General features: G+C 44.0%; 1 protein-coding gene across 1 annotated transcript in view; it reads left to right on the top strand.

Moving 5' to 3' along the window:
• LOC139725518 (transcription factor Sox-6-like) overlaps positions 1 to 18,745 on the top strand; it is a 203,467-nt gene that overhangs the window by 175,577 nt on the left and 9,145 nt on the right. Inside the window, exons 4-6 of the mRNA XM_071636601.1 lie at positions 597 to 1,456; positions 2,441 to 2,920; positions 3,930 to 4,095. Of these exons, the coding sequence (XP_071492702.1) occupies positions 749 to 1,456; positions 2,441 to 2,920; positions 3,930 to 4,095 (1,354 nt within the window). The 5' untranslated portion in view covers positions 597 to 748. The remainder of the gene's footprint in view (positions 1 to 596; positions 1,457 to 2,440; positions 2,921 to 3,929; positions 4,096 to 18,745) is intronic.

The following is an 18,745-nucleotide window of genomic DNA, read 5'->3' on the forward strand; positions in this document are numbered from 1 at the left end:
ATGGCGAATGAGGAACGGGAATGTGGAGTGTGTCACAAGAAAAAAAATGTTTACCCCATAATAGCACGTGAGGCGTCAAACCTGTATCCTCTTGTGAAATAACTGCCACCCAAATGTCATAAAAGTTGAATCAATCTTCATAGCGTGACTTTAGTTTTGAAAGAATTTCTCACCTCCAGTACTACAGAAACTGCTGCTCATTCACCTGTACTAGTGATTTGGACGTGAGAGGTGGCCTATGAAGGCATTCTAAAGCTGAATATCTCCTGTGTTTTTGTGCAGCTGGTATGAAGTATCCAGAGAGATTCCTGGTGATGTGCTGTAATGAGCATGCATGACCCTTTTCTCTGGTCATGAGCAAGTGTTCATGCTTTTTCAAGAAAGTTTGAAAGATTAATTTGTCATGCTTTTCAGTTCGGCAAAGTGGATGTGTGTGGTCCTAACAAAAAAAAAAAAAAAAAGCCTGCCGCAGAGATCGAAATGTGTCAAGCAATCTTATCTGGTATCAGTAAAAAATTGACAATGCATTTCCTGGTCAGTGAATGCTGGGATTATAGTTTAAAGTAATTTCTGCTTTTCTACCTCTTTCATTGCAGATGTGTGAATGATGCTCTTTGGTTAGTCTTGGAGGAAGGACAAAAGAGAGAGAGCACCTAGATCACCTAGTACAAAGAGAGACGACAACGATAGAGAGGCAAGAAGAAGTGACCGAGCAGAAGCGTGCCAAGGGCCAAGGGTGGTTAGAGCAATGGCTGCTGAGATGCAGGACACGGAGGGGCCAGTGTCCAGTCCTGTAACCATCAAACAGGAACCGTGCGACCCTGCAGAAGAGGCGATGGACTGCGACGAGGGGCAGAGGTTGAAGATCGCAGAGGATCCCGATCTCGGTTGTGAACCGAGCGGGGACGAGAAAGAGGAGGAGGAGGATGAGGGGGCAACGGAACGGGTGGTCACGGCGCTGGATCTGGCGGAGCGCAAGCCCGAGCACATGATCACTCTGAAGCAGCACATCATGCTGAGCAGAGCCAAGCTGCAGCACGAGGACGATGACCGCTCCGATGGCGCAGCTGAGAGCCGGGCCTCGCCAGACCGGCGGGAGCGGGCGGACTCCATGCAGGACGATCTCCTCCAGGAGCGGTTGTCGCGGGAACGAGAGCGGGAGGGCGTCACGGAGAATGGCTACCCGGACGAGGACCCGTCCAGCAAGACAAAACGGGAACAGGACCTCGAGGAGAGCCTGGCGGAGAAGGAACAGAAGCTGGAACAGCTGGTGGGCCAGCTGGGCTCGCTGCGGGAACAGCTCCTGGCCCAGCAAGCTGAGGCGGCGGCTCTCCAGCGCAGCCAGATGCAGCGTCAGCAGCGGCAGATGGAGCTGCAGCGCATGCAGCAGGACATGCTGCAGAGGCAGCAGCAGCAGCTCATGGAGCAGCACCACAAGATCAACATCCTCATGCAGGTAGGTGGGAGGAGTGGGTGTGATGGGGGTGGGAGTGGTATGGGATGGGCGTTATGGGTGATGGGCGTGGTGGGGGATGGGTATGATTTTGGGTGAGTGTGGTGAGGCTTGGTGTGTGGGAGTGGGTGTGGTGGGGGTAGGCCTGGAGGGGGATGGGCACTATGGGGGTGGTTATGGTGGGGGTGGGTATCGTGGGGGATGGGTGTGGTGGAGTGGGTGTGGTGGGGGTAGGCCTGGAGGGGAATGGGCATTATGGGGAATGGGCATGGTGGGGGATGGGTGTGCTGGGGTGGGTGTGATGGGGAGTGGGTATGGTAGGAGAAGGATCAGTTTTGGGTTTGGTTGTGGTGGGGTGATGTCTCTCCTTCCTGGGTCTAGGGAGTCTTTGAGCCACTACAAGGAAACTCCCATCATGGGTAGAGTTTGCAGTTTACATGATGGAAGACTTGGCAAAATTTCACAAGTGTACCTTAACCTGTTGAGCTTATTTTGCAATAACATGCATTTCAATTGACTTTAGTCTAAGGACTAGTCTTCAACATGTGATAGAATGGTTCACACCTATTACTTATACACATATATATGCCAAGATTACCTTTTACACAATATACTTCATTCATCTATTGCAATTGAATATAATTCAATACCTAAAATCAGATTTGCATGCATTTAGTTATTGCTGTGCCAGGAAAGTCTCTGTTAGATTTTGTGGTTGATTGGGAAGGCTAATGTCACACAGGAATGCCTTGAATTCTAATTACTGAAGATATTCATATACATTGAGTAATACTACTATTCAATGATCATATTGCCCAATGAATAAACAAGGATAATGTGTATATGATTTATTTTTGTCCAGATACTTTTTATCTTTTGTGTATGTATACAATGTCTGTGACATTGTCATCAGTAGTTTGTTGCTACTTAACTGCAGTAATGAAGAATGTTTCTCATGTTTTCACCCAAATCTTGATTTGCTTGAAGGCATTACAGCAGCAACAGCCGGGCTCTCCCGCTGCCACGGCTGCAGGGGGCTTTGTACGCCTCATCCCCGTCTATCCCACCGACTATGTGCGTCCACCGGCCCCTGTCCTCGTGACCAGCCCCAACGGACACAGCACCGCACTGGGCGTGGCCTCCCAGCCCAACGGCAAACAGATCCCCTCTCCCACCACGCCCCTGGGCCAGGCCAAGCTCGCCACCTCCCCCATCGGGACCGGCCATATACCAGCCGTCTCGCCCCTCACCGCCAGCCCCAAGGGGCTGCTCACAATCCCCCATGCCTCCTTCCCACCCACCTGCTTCCCTACCTTGCCCCGGGGTAGCCCCACGGGGCACCACGCCTACCAGGAGATGGCTCCGGACCAACCCCTCAACCTCTCCCAGAAGGGCGTGTCCTCCTCAGACTCGAATCCCTCCGACGGATCGCCGGTCACCTCACCGTTAACCCCACCCCCAACTCAGGTTTGTGGTAGTCCTACCGAAAGTGAACTGCTGTAATGCATTGGTCACATCTTGCCCGAAATAACAACTGCCCTTGGCATTTGAAACCACAGTTTCCATGATTATCTCATTATGCAGCTCTCATGAGTGTGTTGTCTACTTTCGAAAAATGATTTGTTGTGATCAGATCATTCTAAAAGGCAAAACGGTACATACAGTTGAACCTCTCGTATCCGGACAAGTTGGGACCGGGGCTCATCCGGATAAGGGATTTGGCCGGATACGGGAGACTCAATGCTTTATACATGTACATAATATACATACACATGTACAGTAGCCCATTGTAGTACCACATGTAGTAATGTGTATACTGCAACCTTTTCATCGTTACACTCAGTAACAGACCCCAAAATAGAGGTTCGTGTTTGCAAGAATGAAATCATTTTCTTTTATAAATTCTTAGGATTATTTACCTAAATAACTATTAAGAAATGTATCAAGTATATGTAATTCATGTGTGTTTGTGTAGGAGTTCTCAAGGAGTTGGGAATCCCCCTTTCCTCCCGTAATTATAAAAAAAAAAAATAACAGCGAGATTGCGTCCGTATAATAGAGAGATCCGGATAAAGGGAGGCCGGATAAGAGAGGTTCAACTGTACATGTATATTCATGTGAACCCAGCCCCTTAAAAGATGTAATGGACACATTTTGCATTAATCTAGAGACTGTCAGAAAGCAGTAACAGTGGTTGTATTATTGTGGATTATGTTGACAGAATTTTTCATGTTGTAGACGATGATGGATAAGACCGTGAAAAGACAATGAAAGATAATTTGGAAATTCTGAAATCCAATGAAGAAGCTTGAATACAGAGAGAGAAAAATTGAATTGAATTGAATTGAAACAAAAAAGGTAGAGAGAAAGGAAAGATGAGCCCTAGAAAAAGGAGAGGGGGGGGGGGGGAGAAGAGTTAGGGTTGTTTCATTGATTTCTAATGAAAACTGCTTAAAATATTTCTACCGGTGTCCAGGTCTGCGTCAAATCTCGGCCGGTCACCATCACCGAGCCACTGAAGAGGAGTCAGTCCCTGTCACCGAAGGCCAGCTACCAGAAGTATGCAACGCACGAAGCCGAAGTGGTCAGCAACGCCTCGCCGCAGACGTTACCAAACCACGTGGAGCTGACGAGACCCTCAGGTATGGTGTGGAACGAAAACTCTCCCTCTATCTCTGTCCCTCTTTCTCACTCCCCCAGCCCCAAGATGTGGTTGGGAATGAAAACTCTCCTATCTTTTTCCCCTTCTCTCTCTTCAGCCCTCACGTATGGTGGGGAATAAATACTCTCGTATCTTTTCCCTCTCACTTCAGCCCTCAGGTATGGTGCCGAACAAAAACTCTCCCTCTCTCTCCCTGTCACCCTGTCTCTGTCACGGGCAAAAGGGTTGTAGTGACGTGTAAGACCAAATGCTTTCATGTTCATATCATGTAAGGTAAAGTACTCAATCATACTTGGGAACTGATGGAATCACAAAGAGACAGGCGAGAAAAACAACGAGATTGCTCCGGCTTACAATGAACGAAAAACGTGACGAGTATTAGTCCATTGTGTCAGCAGCATGCTCTGTAACTAGCGCATCAATGGTAAAAATAGCTTGAAAGAGAAGAAGGACTCTTGAGCACTCTCTGAACATGTCAAGAGCTTTGAGTGGGCAGTAAAGGACAGAAACCTGAAAGCTGGGATCAGGATTCTTTCTATTTTTTTTTCTTTCCTTAAAGGGGGGGGGGGGGTTCTGCAGTGAGAATCCTTTGTTACATGTTTCCATCTCATCCCCACAACACTGTGGCAGACTGCCCGGAAAGGATCTTGCGAGGATAGCGCTGCAAAGACCACTTTCACTTTCGATGAAGGGCTGGCACTGTTTGCGGGAACTCCCGATTCCGGCTCGAGTATCCGCGGCAGCCTTCGGAGTCCGTCCGTTGTGATATTGGTTTCATTGTTTTGGTAAGAGCCCACAGGATGCAGTAGTCCCTAGCTCTTCACTTTATAGTGGAGCTTGTTGGCAGCTTCCGTTCCTTCCGTGAGAGTTGACCGGACGGCTGCCATGAGCTGGACTGATTAATTGGCCTTCTGCGAGCTCCCAGCGCCTGGCAAGAGCCATGTTGTTCTGAAACATGTTCCCTCCAACAAAGAATGATTGTGATGATGCGCAGGATTGAGCACTTTTTGCGGTCATATTCCTTTTTTTTTCTTTCTTCTTTTTGTAACTGATGGCAATGGCATAAGAAGTGGGGAGGGGGGTTTCGATTTCAGTCCGTGCTTTCCCAGAACTGGTTGGTTATTTCTTGAATAATCTTTTTTTGCTTCTTGCAGACGTGAGCATTGAAGGTCACTCTGTCCTGTGAAGGGATGAAGTCTTTTTTCTTTTAATCGGAATGTGATCAGTAGGATGGACTTGGAAAGAGAATAATACTGATAATGCTACCAGCAATCTCTCCCAGGGTGATGAGATGGAGAGAAGATACTGACAACAAAGAAAATAATGAAACCAGGATTGTACCAAAGGATAAAAGTGAGCAAGACTAGATGCAAGACTACCAAGTCTCTCTGTATTCTGAAAAATATGAATATCGTGTTGTGTCCCGACAAGGGGGAATAAGTTATGTAAATCAGGGCGGTGACTTGGCTCAGTCGGTAGCGCGTCTGCCTCCAGATCCAAGGGTACCGGGTTTGATTCCCGAGTTTCACTGAGCAATGTTGTGTGCGAGCGTTCTGTTCCTCAGATAGGACATTGAATAGAGGTCTCGTGTGTGAGTCAGCCACAACTCGCGCTTGTAAAAGATCCCACTTCATTCATTCATGGCAAAGAGCAGGGTGCTAACCCGATGAAGGGTTCCCCCTGCCTAGCCACACAAGAAAAACGGCCGAATGATGCAGACCCCTTGTTGTTATCCCCAGGTGACTAGCAATAGTTAGCAAATGCTATCAATCAGGCATATCATGCCATACATGTGAATGAATGAATAATCTAAACCTAGACTCCCTGCTTTTGAACGTTGTCTTTGCCTACTACGGAGATGCATGTTACACTAAGTACCTCCCTATTTGCTCTCGCAATCCTTCTTGACGTGGTTTTGTGAGTGTAATAGCAGCCCTGCATGATGGAAAAGAAAACAAAAGAAAAACCGAAGTATAGAATGACTTTCAGTGAGAAAGACTGAGTGATTGATTGCCTTAGAAAGCAAAAACCAAATAGATAAATGAATAGAACAAAAGAGTGAGATAGAAAAGAAAAAACTAAATAGAACAAGAGAGAGAGAGAGTCAGAAACAGAGTGAGAGAAGGAGATATAAGTATGGACGGACTAACGGACAGACAGACAGACGGGAAGACGGCAAACTATTTGGATAGATGCTGAGGCTGGGGTTCAAAGATTGGCAAGACTTTTATGTCGATGAGATTAATAAGCACATGACTGGTATGATAGTTATGAAACCTCACGGTGGATCTAAAATCTTGTGCTGGGTTGATTATACAAAGGGAAGCCGACAAGAGTTTTTAATAGTTTATGAAGAGAATTTTCATTAGGAAAAAAAAAAACCCACACAAACAAGGTAAGAAAATAAGACCAAAAAAAAAAAAGAAAAGAAAAAAAAGAAAATGCTAGAAACCTAGGTTTTGGAAAAAAAAAAGATTGCTGTAAACTTTTCTAGCACAGGATTAAAAAGGCCTGTACTCTTGTAGACTGGAAGGATATTCTAAAAATTTAACAGTGGAGTTCCTGTTGTTTAATTGCTGCTTATTTCAAAATTAGTACAAGTCACATGGAAAGCATGCTAGGTCAGGCAGTCTTGTGTGAGAAAGAGACTGTAAATTTCTATGCAGACAAACTAGACTAGTGGCACAGGGTAATGGAGGTCAAAGGTCATACATGTACCTGTTTAGAAATTATACAGAATGCTGTTGGCGATCGTTGGCAGAAACCCTGCTCTGTTCATTGAGAGATAGCAAACTTTCGCAGCATTGAATATTTGCTTCCTATGTAGTGTGAAGCTGGAAAAGAGGAAGACCGCCGTGCTGAGTAGATGCTGCCGAAGGCGTTGGGAGAAAATAACAGGATACTGGTGCAATACTTAACTACTGCAGGTGCCAAATGCTGCAGTTTATAGTCTGAAATTTGAGACATAGGCCTATGTGATATCGAAATCTCTCTGCAGTGGAATGTATGGTGTACTTAGTGAGTTTTGAGGTGTAGGGAATGAGGACAAGTTAGGAGAAGGAGATCTAAAGAAGGGATGGCGACAGATTTGGAGAGAGGAATGGGGGTGAGGAGGGTGGAGGGGGGGGGGGGTTTGAGGTTAAGGGGTGATAGAAGGAATCGTGGGGACATACCCAGGGCGCAGGTAATTTGGATATTATTCCAAGCCGGGTTCCCTTATCTGGCGCTTCCAAGCGGATCGTCGCAGCAAATGGAATTAGGGCCGGCTAGCATCGTTGTCTTTTAGTGCGCAGATTATCATCTGTCGGGGCACGCAGGGATAGGGCTAGGCTGTAAGGGGGGAGAGAGAGAAAGAGAGGAAGAGATAGAGAGAAAGAGAGGAAGAGATAGAGAGAACGAGAAAGAGAGTGATAGAAATGCAGAGGGGGTATGGTAGGGGGGCGCGGGCACTGGAAAACAGTGTTACTCTTTTGTTGAATGGCTGAGGTGAGTGCAGTGTTAACATGGTAGAATGTTTGTGGCCATAATTTTGCGAATTGTTGTGTTACGCACCTCACCCCACTGTTAACAAACTTTTTCTATTTTATGCGAGAAGTGTGGTTAGTTTGGAGTGAGGATCTTCCTCTCCTTTTTTGTGAGTCGAGTGGAGAGAAAGGGGCGGGGGAGTTGAGGGGGCTTGGAGAGACAGCAAGCTGGTAATGCGTCGGAAACAGATGAGTATTTTGCCGGGGATTGAGAAGAATCAGCCGGCTGATCTCGCCTGTAACACTACTCTTTCTTGTGGCTTTGGGCGCTTCCTACTATGCACCCATCGTCCCGGAATCGTGTCGGGCTGACAACGGCGTGCACTAATTTATTTTTTTCTTCTACTTCAAGGGGGCAGCGCTAGCCACGTGGGTTGTCTAGACTGTGGATGTAGCTGCGTGCGGATTTTACGCTCGCGGTTTTCGAAGAAAGACGTTGACGCATTAAAATCTGTCGATACGCATCTGTTGTCTTGCCCTGCCCACTTGTACAAGGTCAGAATGAAGGTGGCGTTGATTTCTAGTGAATGTGTTCATCTTGCGCAATGCTGCCAAGCTGTGGAGCAATTTGCAGGATATCAATCAGAACAATTATGCAGGGTGTCTGAAATCCAAAGCCTTCTGTGAAAATTTACTGAGTGAACGTTAAAGACTGGCGTTTTGTATAATACTACATTATTTCTTCAAGGCGTAACTAGAAGAGTTTGTTGAAATGCGTAAAACCAAACATTGCCAAGGAAAGAGGAGTAATGTTTGAAAATGTTCTTCTGTATATCTCAAAGAAAGCCTGATTTTTGTACTTTACTATATATATTGGAATATCTGATTCTGGTGAAATACAACTGTACTTTCCATCCTTGTTGTAAGTGCAGCATTTCAACTGTCAAATATTTATCACAAGAATAATCTTTAGCATTTTTTATTCTGAATGTCCTAAGATCCTTTAATGAGGAATTTGGGCCATACCAGTTTGAGAAAGTGATCATAGATTTGATTCAACAGCTGCCACACTTTTGCAGCAATCTTTGCTCAGGTCTTTGCATTTCAAATCTGTATATGGCATGGGTATGGTGTGTAAAGTTCAGTGTATAGCTTATGGAAAGTGTTTTTGGGGGGCATGGAAGGCTCAAAAGTAAAAGTGGTGGAAGTAACCAACTAGTACAGAAAAACTTTGATTAATCGGTAAGCATATCTGTCTTTCGGAAAAGAAAAGAAGGGAATCAACGAGCATGCAGTATCAGAGGCTGTAGAGCCGTCAGATGATCATGTGGTTACATATTTGTGAGTGGGATGTCGGTTTGATAAACAGCTCAGTGAATGGTTTGTGGGGAGTGTGGAAATATAACTGGATTCTTGTCTCTTGTTGCGTGGCGGGAGGGTGGGCGGCAGCGCAACCACCTGGCCGGACCGCACGCAGGAAATACCACAGTGAACAAAAAGGGAGCAAGAATAGCTTGAAAGTCATCTCTATTGCTGGAGAAGGACTGTAAGCACCTTTGATAAAGTTTTTTGAAGAACATATGAGAAGGAAGGCAGTGGATGAGAGACAGAGTGAGTATGAAGGGAGGGGAAAAAAAGAGAAACGGGAAGAATGGTAGGAGATAAGAAAGGGGGTGAAACTGTAGAAGGGAGTGGGGCATTGGGCGTTGATGGGTCTGCACATTGTGCGACAGGTGGCACTAGTTAGAGGGCAGGAAGGGGACATCTCCCCCCCCCCCCAATACCCACGACAGCCGCCGAAATGTTACCTCTCACTTTAACAAACTGGTAGAGAAAGGTCGCCCCCGCCCGCGGTCGCTGAAGGTGAGTGTGGCTGAGAATTTTTTTTTGTGGTACCGGTGGTGCCGATGTCACAGGCAAACGTTAGTGTCTCGCCCAATGCATCTGACCGCAGGAGTGGCAGGGCTCGGTTGACGGTGAGCATATCGTCAGATTTACAGCAACAGGGCAGGTGGCGATATTTGCCTTTAAACGATTACACTTGGAAAAACACGCAAACAATCACCCCTTCACAAAACAAGCTGACAAGCAAACAAACGCACTGAATGGTGGTACTAAAACTTAAATGTGCTTTAAAACACTTCTTTGTATTGGAGGAGACTGGCACATCATAAATCATTTGTTAGCGCGCCTTGTATGAATGTAAGTTGACATCATTTTGTACACTTTGTGATGAGCAACTCATGAGTTTGGGCTTATTACAAGCTTGTCATCACATACCTTGCTTATTTTTTGATGATAGGAAGGAATGATAACAAGATAAACGTTTTGAAGGCGTTGAGGGAAATGAGAAGGGGACAGTTACATTTTATCTCGGAAAGAAATGTTGCCATATTTGGTTTATCGTACTTTTAGGACAGCAATTGCTTGTCATGAGTCTTGTGAAATGATATAGGATTTTTAGAAAGAAAAAAAAGACAAGAAGAGGAATAGAGGAAGACACATTTGCGAAAGCTTCCTCTGGTTGAAGACTTCCACATCTGGTAACATGACGTGGTGATGCAATGATTTCCAGAAATGTGTGGGATATTTCCGCCCCAACCTTGCTCCCATATACCCTCAACTTGGCTGATTAATCCCGTGGTTTGGGTTGGGTGGTGGGGGGGGGGGGGGGGGGGAGGGGGAGGGGTGGTGATCTGTCGATGTTTAATCTCATTCATGTTTCCCCCGGCAGGTTGACCTCGAAAAGTGGGCTCTCAAGCACGTCGATGCCACTTGTTGGTACTACATTCACACTTTGGAGCTTTGACGCTTTACTGTGACTGTAGATAGGATATAAGTAAATAGGCATAATGATCTATCATATGCGAATTTGGTTGAGGAGGGGAGGGGGGGGGGGGGGGATTTAAGGAAGGGGGCTTCCGATATCTCGGAAATTCTATTTCGGATTTGTGAAAGACAAACCGCCCTCGGAAGTCACGGGCACAGACCGATGGCGCCATACCCAGTAAGGCTTCAGCTGGCAAACCCCTGCCCCCACTCCGCAGCACTGGCTTGCCGGAGCTGTGCTGTGCGGTGATAGCACTGCCGCGAGTTCCTGCCGAATTTCCTTTTTGTGAATTATAGGGTATTTTTTTTTTTTGTGGGGGGGGGGGGGGGAAGGTTAGGGGAAGACTGGGTTAGAGAAGAGAGTAGATGTTGGGGGGGGGGGGATGGAAAGAAGGGTGGGTAATGGATTGAGGTGAGGGTGAAAGGAAAAGGTGAATGCTTCGGTAGCTGTCATTTGGAGAGCTGTTTTACTTTGTGCTAAAATTCATTGAAGATGAGGCAGACCGACATCAGGTTTTAAAAGGGTTAACTAGAAAGGTGAGGCAAGTGTCTGATACCAGACATGGATGTTAAAGCAACAAATATTGGGCGGAAATATGGCTTTGCAAAGAATCAGTTGTGGAGATCGTGGTGCATGTTTGCAGTACACCATCTTTTGCGTTACTACTGAAAATGTGCGTCGCAAAATTACCAATAGAGAGAAGAATAAGGCATGGACTGCATGTTGCAGAAATAAGAGTATGGGGTAATTTCTCATGTTTGCTGCAAAACATTGGATGGAATTGTTTACTGTAAAAGTGGAAATTTTCACGCGTTTCGCGCAACCAGAAGTTAGCGCGACATGCAAATATTTTTGCATGCCATATGTTCCAGTAGTTAATGTCCTGATAACACGGAATAAGAAGCACACAAAATTCATCTTACCTGTCCGAGCACGAAAAATTACTCAAGCAAAAATGTCCACTTTTACAGTACAGGATGTATACAAACAACAGAGAACAAGACATGCAATCTATCATGGATTAAAGTTTCAAACTGTATTTTAAAAGCGTAGCTTTCCTCAGTGCTGGGTCTTGCCTTGTGCTTGCCGCTCAACTTTGTCTTGCCTGACAGCCCTCTCCAACCTTTTCTTTTTATAATAATTTATTGTGTTAAGTATGTTACTTGCTGCATCACAATATTGTTTGTTTGTTTGTTTGTTTGTTTGTTTGTTTGTTTGTTTGTTTGTTTGTTTGTTTGTTTGTTTGTTTGTTTGTTTGTCAGTCTCCTTATACTGTGGGGCTTTGATACTTTCTTATGTGCTCTTGTGGAGTAGGCAGAGTTGTATTTGTTGTGTGTCTAATATCAATTCATATTGCCTGCCATTTAACATGGGAAATCTGTTTACAGTCTTTACATGACTTTAACATGGTGTGATGGTGCATACTTACTGTGAGCTGCTTGTTCATTGGAGCAGGCAATGGTTTTTGCGGTGGACAGGGTCCCACATTTACTGTGAGTGTTACTAGTGTGAAAGCCCCCGTGAGACATGTAGGTGTACCACAGTAGAACAAGCCTGATTTTGGTTTAGATTTCCCACAACAATTAGGCTGATGGACTGAGAAAAAAAAATAAGGGGGGGGGGGGTTTTCGATTCTTCCCCGCAAGACAATCAAATACCGCTTTCTTGGAGCCAATTAAGTTTCAAGTGTAGCTATACTTTTTTTTTTTATGTGACACTAGAGTGTATGGATAAATTTATATTGCCCTACCTCTCTCCCCGCAGCCCAGTAAAAAGTTTTCTTGTCCGTTTGTACCGGTGTCATTGATTAAACTCATGTCCACACGAGCAGACAGAATTTTTGTATGTCGAGCCATAACAATTAAGCGCGACCGTCGAAACCTGCGGTCGAGGGTGTTTGTCTAAATTTTTCGTTTTAATTTGCCAGAGAGGAAGGGATGCTTGGGTCGGAGAGTTCCCATTCCTCTTTATTGGCCCCAATTTTTGCCCCCCTATTGGCTCCCTAAGAGAGACAGGGAAAGAGAGAGAGAGAGAGGGTAAGAGAGAGAGGGGGGATGGGGATCAGATTCAAGCAAGACCGCAACGGTTGCATAAAATGTCAGGTAGGCGGGAGTGGGGGGTCACTCGAGGCCGCGTGCTTAACAAATGACTTCCACCTTTGTGCTGCTGTAATTGGATTGGTAGGCAGCTTCCCCCCCCCTTCCCCCAGCCCCCCTCTCTCTCTTATTTTATATCTTCTTCCACTTTCCACCCCTCCACAACCCCCCTTGTGTCTCCACCACCCTATGCACCTCCACCACCACCACCACCCCCCCCCCTCTCTCTCTTTTGTTTCAGTTTCTGTCCCAATATAGATGAACTCAGGATGTCTTTCACTCCGTGGCATTGTCTTTCCCCTCCGTTACGTCACGACATTGTGGTCACGTTGGCACGCACGATCCAAGACTCGCACACCAATCTGACACAGCCACATACATTGTATATATCCTAATCCATCATCTCTCTACATTACACGAGACAGCAGATTTTGAGGAAATTATGGAAATTCAATTCATTTCATTCTCATTTCTGAAGTCTTAATTGGTTTGTAATCCCAGGCTTTGAAACACCAGTCTGACTCTGACATATATTTCATGCCATCTTTCCTCTACATAAGAAATTGCCAATTTAATTGATTTTTTTTTTCACTGGTAATTCTCTGTAGATTAATTCTTGAAATTGTGATCATGTTGTAATGATGCCATATTAATGAGTGCTCTGACAATTAAAAAGAAGAAAGTATTTAGCTTTGTTGGTAGTATTGGCACTACACCTCTGTGCTGGACTTGCATCAAGAGTGCATTGCGTGCCATGATGGAACTTCATCCACGGGATCGAAAGCGATCCAATGCAGAAGTCAAAGACGGCTGTTACAAATTTGTCGTGTTTCTAGCATCAGGTTTTTTAAGAGATATGTGGCTACCACATTATGCTGTGTTTTTGTTTTTGATTTTTCTTCGGGTTAGATCTTGCATCTCGTTAAAGAATCTCTTGCCTTGATTGTAAATCGTCAGCTTTACCCTCTGCTCTCTTTCTCTACTGTTGCTTTTATTTCTTTGGGACTTGAGGCTTACTCTCTCTATAACTGTATACCTTTCTAATCATTCTTCCTCATTTCTCCTTCAGAGCTCATTTTATCACACTCTCTATCAAGGTTTCCTCTCGTATTTGTGATTTTTTTTTTCATTTTCCTCCAATTTTAGACATCTTAATGGCCTTTTCACCCCATATGGACTTCCTAATTTATCTAGCTCATATTACTTTTCATTCATATTTCTTTCATTGACATATCCTGTCTGCTTTCCCCCTCTTCCTCCTTTTTTTTTTACTTCCCTGATCCTGTCTCAATTTTCTCGCTGCCTAAACGGCATCAGCCAGTGATCGAGCCGTCCCGATCACCGCCCTGATAAGGGTCCCCGTCAAGACCCATTTTAACAGCTTAATTCAATCACTGATCGTCATCTTAATGCGCGGCGTATTATTAAAACACTTTTTTTTTGCAACAATCAAACTCAAGAAGAAGCAGCTTCTATTTCGAGGAACACAGTATCTGGCCCTTGCAGGATAGAGGGGGGAAAAATTGTAATAGAAATGTATTTATTCACGTCTCCCCGTCTCCCCCCACCCCCTTCTGCATTCAATTCGCTCTCCTTTTCTTATCAGCGGACGTCAGTCTGATGAAAATGTTTGCTAATGAAGATGATGAAATTAATAACTTCCATGAGTACCGGAGAGAAATCCTTTTTTTTTTCCTCATTCTCTCTCTCTCTCTCTCTCTCTTTCCCTCCCCTGTCTGTTACAAAGACAGATGGAGTGTCGGAGTTTGTTACATATGATATCGGGGATATTAAAAGTTCAGGGACAAGGAGGGCGTGAAATGTCAAAAAGTAGGGGGATGCTGGCGGTGCGGCGGTTACTCAGAAAACACTGGCAGAGGACGAGCAAGGGCAAAGAAAAAAGGAGTGAGAAACATATTGAGAGAAATAAGCAGACAAACAGATAGAAAGAGAGAGATAGAGAGATAGAAAGAGAAGAGACACAGACAGTGAAAGAGATAGACTAATAGATTTATAGAAAGATAATAGACAAGTAAAGAGAAGAGTATGTGAATTAAGATGTAACTTATGTATGTTACAGATGTATTGTATAATTGATGAAAATGGTGATTACTGTGGAAAGTATACTACTCTTATTTTGTACTGTGTTAATGGAATTGCAGAAAATTGATGTATTTGAAAGAAAATGGCATACAGAGAATAAATCAAATCAAATCAAATCAAATCAAAGAGAAGAGAGAGAGATAGAGATACACGTAGATCTAAAAGGTGCACAAGGTGAATACAAATAGAGAAAAAAAAAACCAGACAGACATAGACAAACAGACAGATAGATGGACATGGTAACATAAAATATACAGAAAGACAAGCAGACGTAGAGAGAAACAGACATACAGACAGATTGATGGTCAGGGTTACATAGAAAGAGAGAAAGACAGACAGACAGACAGACAGACAGACAGACAGACATAGAGAGAAAGAGACATACAGACAGATGGACAGAAATATAAAAGGTCCTGTTTACCTTTGGGAACGGTGATTTAAAATTTTTTCAAGATATGACATTTAATGCATATGTGTGGGTCTGTTGTACCACAAACTATCCTACCCTATAAATTTTTGCGATAAAGCCTAAAATATAAGGAGATATCTGTTTTTTTCTCAATACACTGTAACTGGAGACGGATTAGTCTGGAAACATTTTCATTATACCTATTGTTCACATTTTGTATATCTAACAATACCTACCATATATCGAATTCAAATTTTTACAGTGGTTGTTTCTATCCCTAACTCACATTTTAGAACTATATTAAAGCACTAATGGTGGGTTTTTTTGTCATCTGAAAATGGTAAATTATGCCTTTAACATTGAGAGAGACATTTATCATCACAGAGAATGACAGAGGCAGAGATCGAGAGAAGGTAAGAGATGGACAGATGGAAATGAAAGAGGATAGAGAAGAAAAAAACGGATGAGAGCAGGAGGAAGAAGGAAGTGTTCTGTGGTGAACCAAATACTGAGAACTTTGTCTGAACGTGAGACAAGGAGACAAATAACAAATAAATAAAGCAAGGATGAAATGATATTGATGAGTAAAGAGGTGTATAGACTGTGCGTATGTGTGTATGTGTGGGGAATATCCTGTGAGAAAGATAAATGGAGGCAGTGAGATTATGAAACTTTGTGTTCTTTAGCAAGTGGTACTACATCGGATCGAGTGCGCCACTCAGGTACTTGATGGTGGAGAACAGAAATGACGTAGATCTGATGTTTGAATTGTATTTAATGCAGCTGAAATGTCATCGTTTTCGTAAGTGGCAATGGTTTGAAGTTTTGTGCAGGATCCTCAACTAATGTACTATTGGAGATCTATGCAAAAGAGTTTTAAATGCGGAAGAATTTGTGCAATGTTTATATGTGAATGCGAGAGGTGTTGGTTAACAGAGCAAAGGAATCAGAGCTGGAGGTGTCTGGTTTTTCAGTGAGAAAGTGGAAAGAGAAATGACAGACCGCACTGAAAGCAACAGAACCAATATTTTTAAAGCTGCGCATGGCTTGAAGACCTTGCCAGCAACAGCATGGTGAGGATTCAATTTCGATATATTCCATATAATCTTAAAGACCATTGAAAGCTGGTGACGTATGAATGATACCGAGTGATCTCGTCGTAATTTGGGGCGCTAAAAATACTCCGCGAGAGAAGCGGCCTATCGGCTCGCCGATAAATGCTGCCGTAATTTGCGTGTAAATTCCGACATCCTGCCGGAGAAAGCTCCGAAAAAATCTTCTTTTCCCTGGAAGTGTGAGGAGGGAGGAGAGTGGTGATCTCCCCGGATCTCCAAGTTTTTTCCTTTTGGTCACATTGATGGGGAAAAAGTCCTCTTTTAAGATCCCTTTCTTGACCTCTATGGATACCTGAGATTCTCGGGATACGCTCGTGTATTTATGGATGTTTCTCTTCTGATCGCATAGGAACCGAGATATCCGAGGAACGTGTCACACTTAATTGCATTCCTGTAGGTGGAACGCAGATTGCGCGCAATCAGCTTGTGCCATCTCTGGCAAACGGCGCGGAGAAACCTTGGACAAAAGTTACGGATTGTCCCGGGAATTCTCGAAGGTGGAAGTTTGCATGGAACGCTGATACATCTCGATAATTTTTGATAGCATCCTTGATGTGTTAGTTCTGTCTGCTGTAATGCCAAAGAAATAAATCTTTTTCTTGTTTGTCTTTCTAATCAATGGCTTCTGCTGAGAATGTAGATATCATACAAAATCATATCAAGGGTTTGATTTTTGTCACTTCTGGTCCAGCTTGCCTTCATCCAAATGAAGACATGAAAGTTGTTGTTGTTTTTTTTTAATTCAAATTCACACTTTTTACCAGGGCTTGTGTGGTTGGTACTACATAGCTGCTCTAGAATATTATGATGAAGAAGTTTGAACCGCCAAGCCTGACATTTCGCATCAGTTATTCTCGTGTCATATGCATATAATAGGGTTGAAGTAGGAAAAACATGATGCCCATTTTAGTCCCACATCCGTGATTCTGCATGGTAAGGTTTGAAAGGTTACCTCAGTAGCAATGCATGATACTTCTTCAGGGATCCCCATTCATGATCTTGTTGCTTAAAAGCTGAGCAGTTCAACCAAGAAAGCCTCATTTGTTTTGTTGGGCACCTGTGTATTTTTTTCCATGCATTTCTCTCTCAGAGTTGTTTCATCCCGGTATTTGAAGAGGATTTCCTTTTTGTTCATCTGATAGTGATCAAGTGAACTGTATTCTGTCAAGCACTTTTTATGCCTCTGCCTCGAAGTGGTGCCGGAGGCATTATTTTTTAAATATTTTGTTTGCTCTTTCAGATAGAGCAGAGGAAAGGAAAATAGAGAGAGAGAGAGAGAGAGAGGGAGAAAAAGAAGAATGGACAGACACCGTGTAGGACCCTCCTCGTGATCCCCCGTCAGATTTCTTGTAAGTCTCCCGGTCGTCTTCCCTCATTGTTGCCGCGGCGACGTTCACCGTGGATGACATCTCTTACCCCTCCCAAGAAATAAGCAATGGGATTGGAGCGGATCAAGGGATGATCCAAGGGGCTTGCCCCCCAAAGAAATGCCAGGGGGAATGGACAGTGGGATGTTGCCCGACATTTTTGCCTAATCTTTCTCTCTCTCCCTCTCTTTCTTTCTTTGTGTGTATGTCAGGCTTGTGTTGTTTTTTTCTACAAAAAGACCTGAGCATTGAAGCCCAAGGGATTCGTTCATGTTTGCTAATCGCAGAGGAAAATGATCTGAACCTCCCTGCGAATACTGTGTGTAAAGGAAAACAGAGATTACGAGAGATGTGTTGTTTTTATTCCCTTATTGAGAGAGAATGATGGAGAGAGAGAAACAAACAAACAAACAAAAAGGGGAAGGGGAGAGAGGGAGAGAGAGAGGTGTAGATAGAGAGCGAGAGGGGGAGAGAGAGAGACAGACAGAGGAAGGGGAAAAAAGAGGGAGGTCTTTAATCGGCGTTCACTCGGAAGTCACCAAATGTGAGAGATAAGGCGCTGCTGGGTACCTGTGTCGGGGAGATAGGGCTCCCTCGTTAGACCAGCTGTCAGAATCCTAATTGACCGCATGAATGGCAGGATTTCCTATATTGTCATCGAGTGCGACCGGCCTAGCCTCGTGCGGGGCAAGGGGGGGGGGGGGGAAGGGGAGGTGTTTGGTTTCCAAATTTGGGTATGCCTGTTGAATATACATGAGGGTATGATGAATATATGCATCAGTTGTGCTAAGTCCATGACTTGTAATATTGTGAGTTGCTTTGAATGTAAAGTTTTCTTTTGAATGGGTTTGTGGGTCAAACTACGAGGATATTAGCATGAGATTTTTGACAAAAAACATGAAACCAAACCAAACCAAAACAAAACAAAAAAGTGCTGGTGCATCTGGTAAGGACTTCAGACTTTTGAAATATTTCTCAGGAGATCTGATGGTGTCAAATTTGCCTTGAGTTTGCAACTGAGGATTAGAGTTAAGAGCAACATGGTATTCTATTTTTCTCAATCACTATAGGTACATCAAGCAATCCTGGATATACCCCTTGTCATTTTAATCGCATTCCATGTAACCTTAAAGAAATAGGAGGCATACCTGTTTTTTTTTTTTTTTAATTTGATTTTTAATATCATGCCATGGATAGATGACTTGTAATCAATGCCAGATGTAGTGTTTGATGGTGTGGAGGTTGC

Source organism: Diadema antillarum, unplaced genomic scaffold (genome assembly GCF_040938485.1).
Source record: "Diadema antillarum isolate AM-2024a unplaced genomic scaffold, OU_Dant_1.0 seq00000048_RagTag, whole genome shotgun sequence".
NCBI classification, from domain to species: Eukaryota; Metazoa; Echinodermata; class Echinoidea; order Diadematoida; family Diadematidae; genus Diadema; species Diadema antillarum.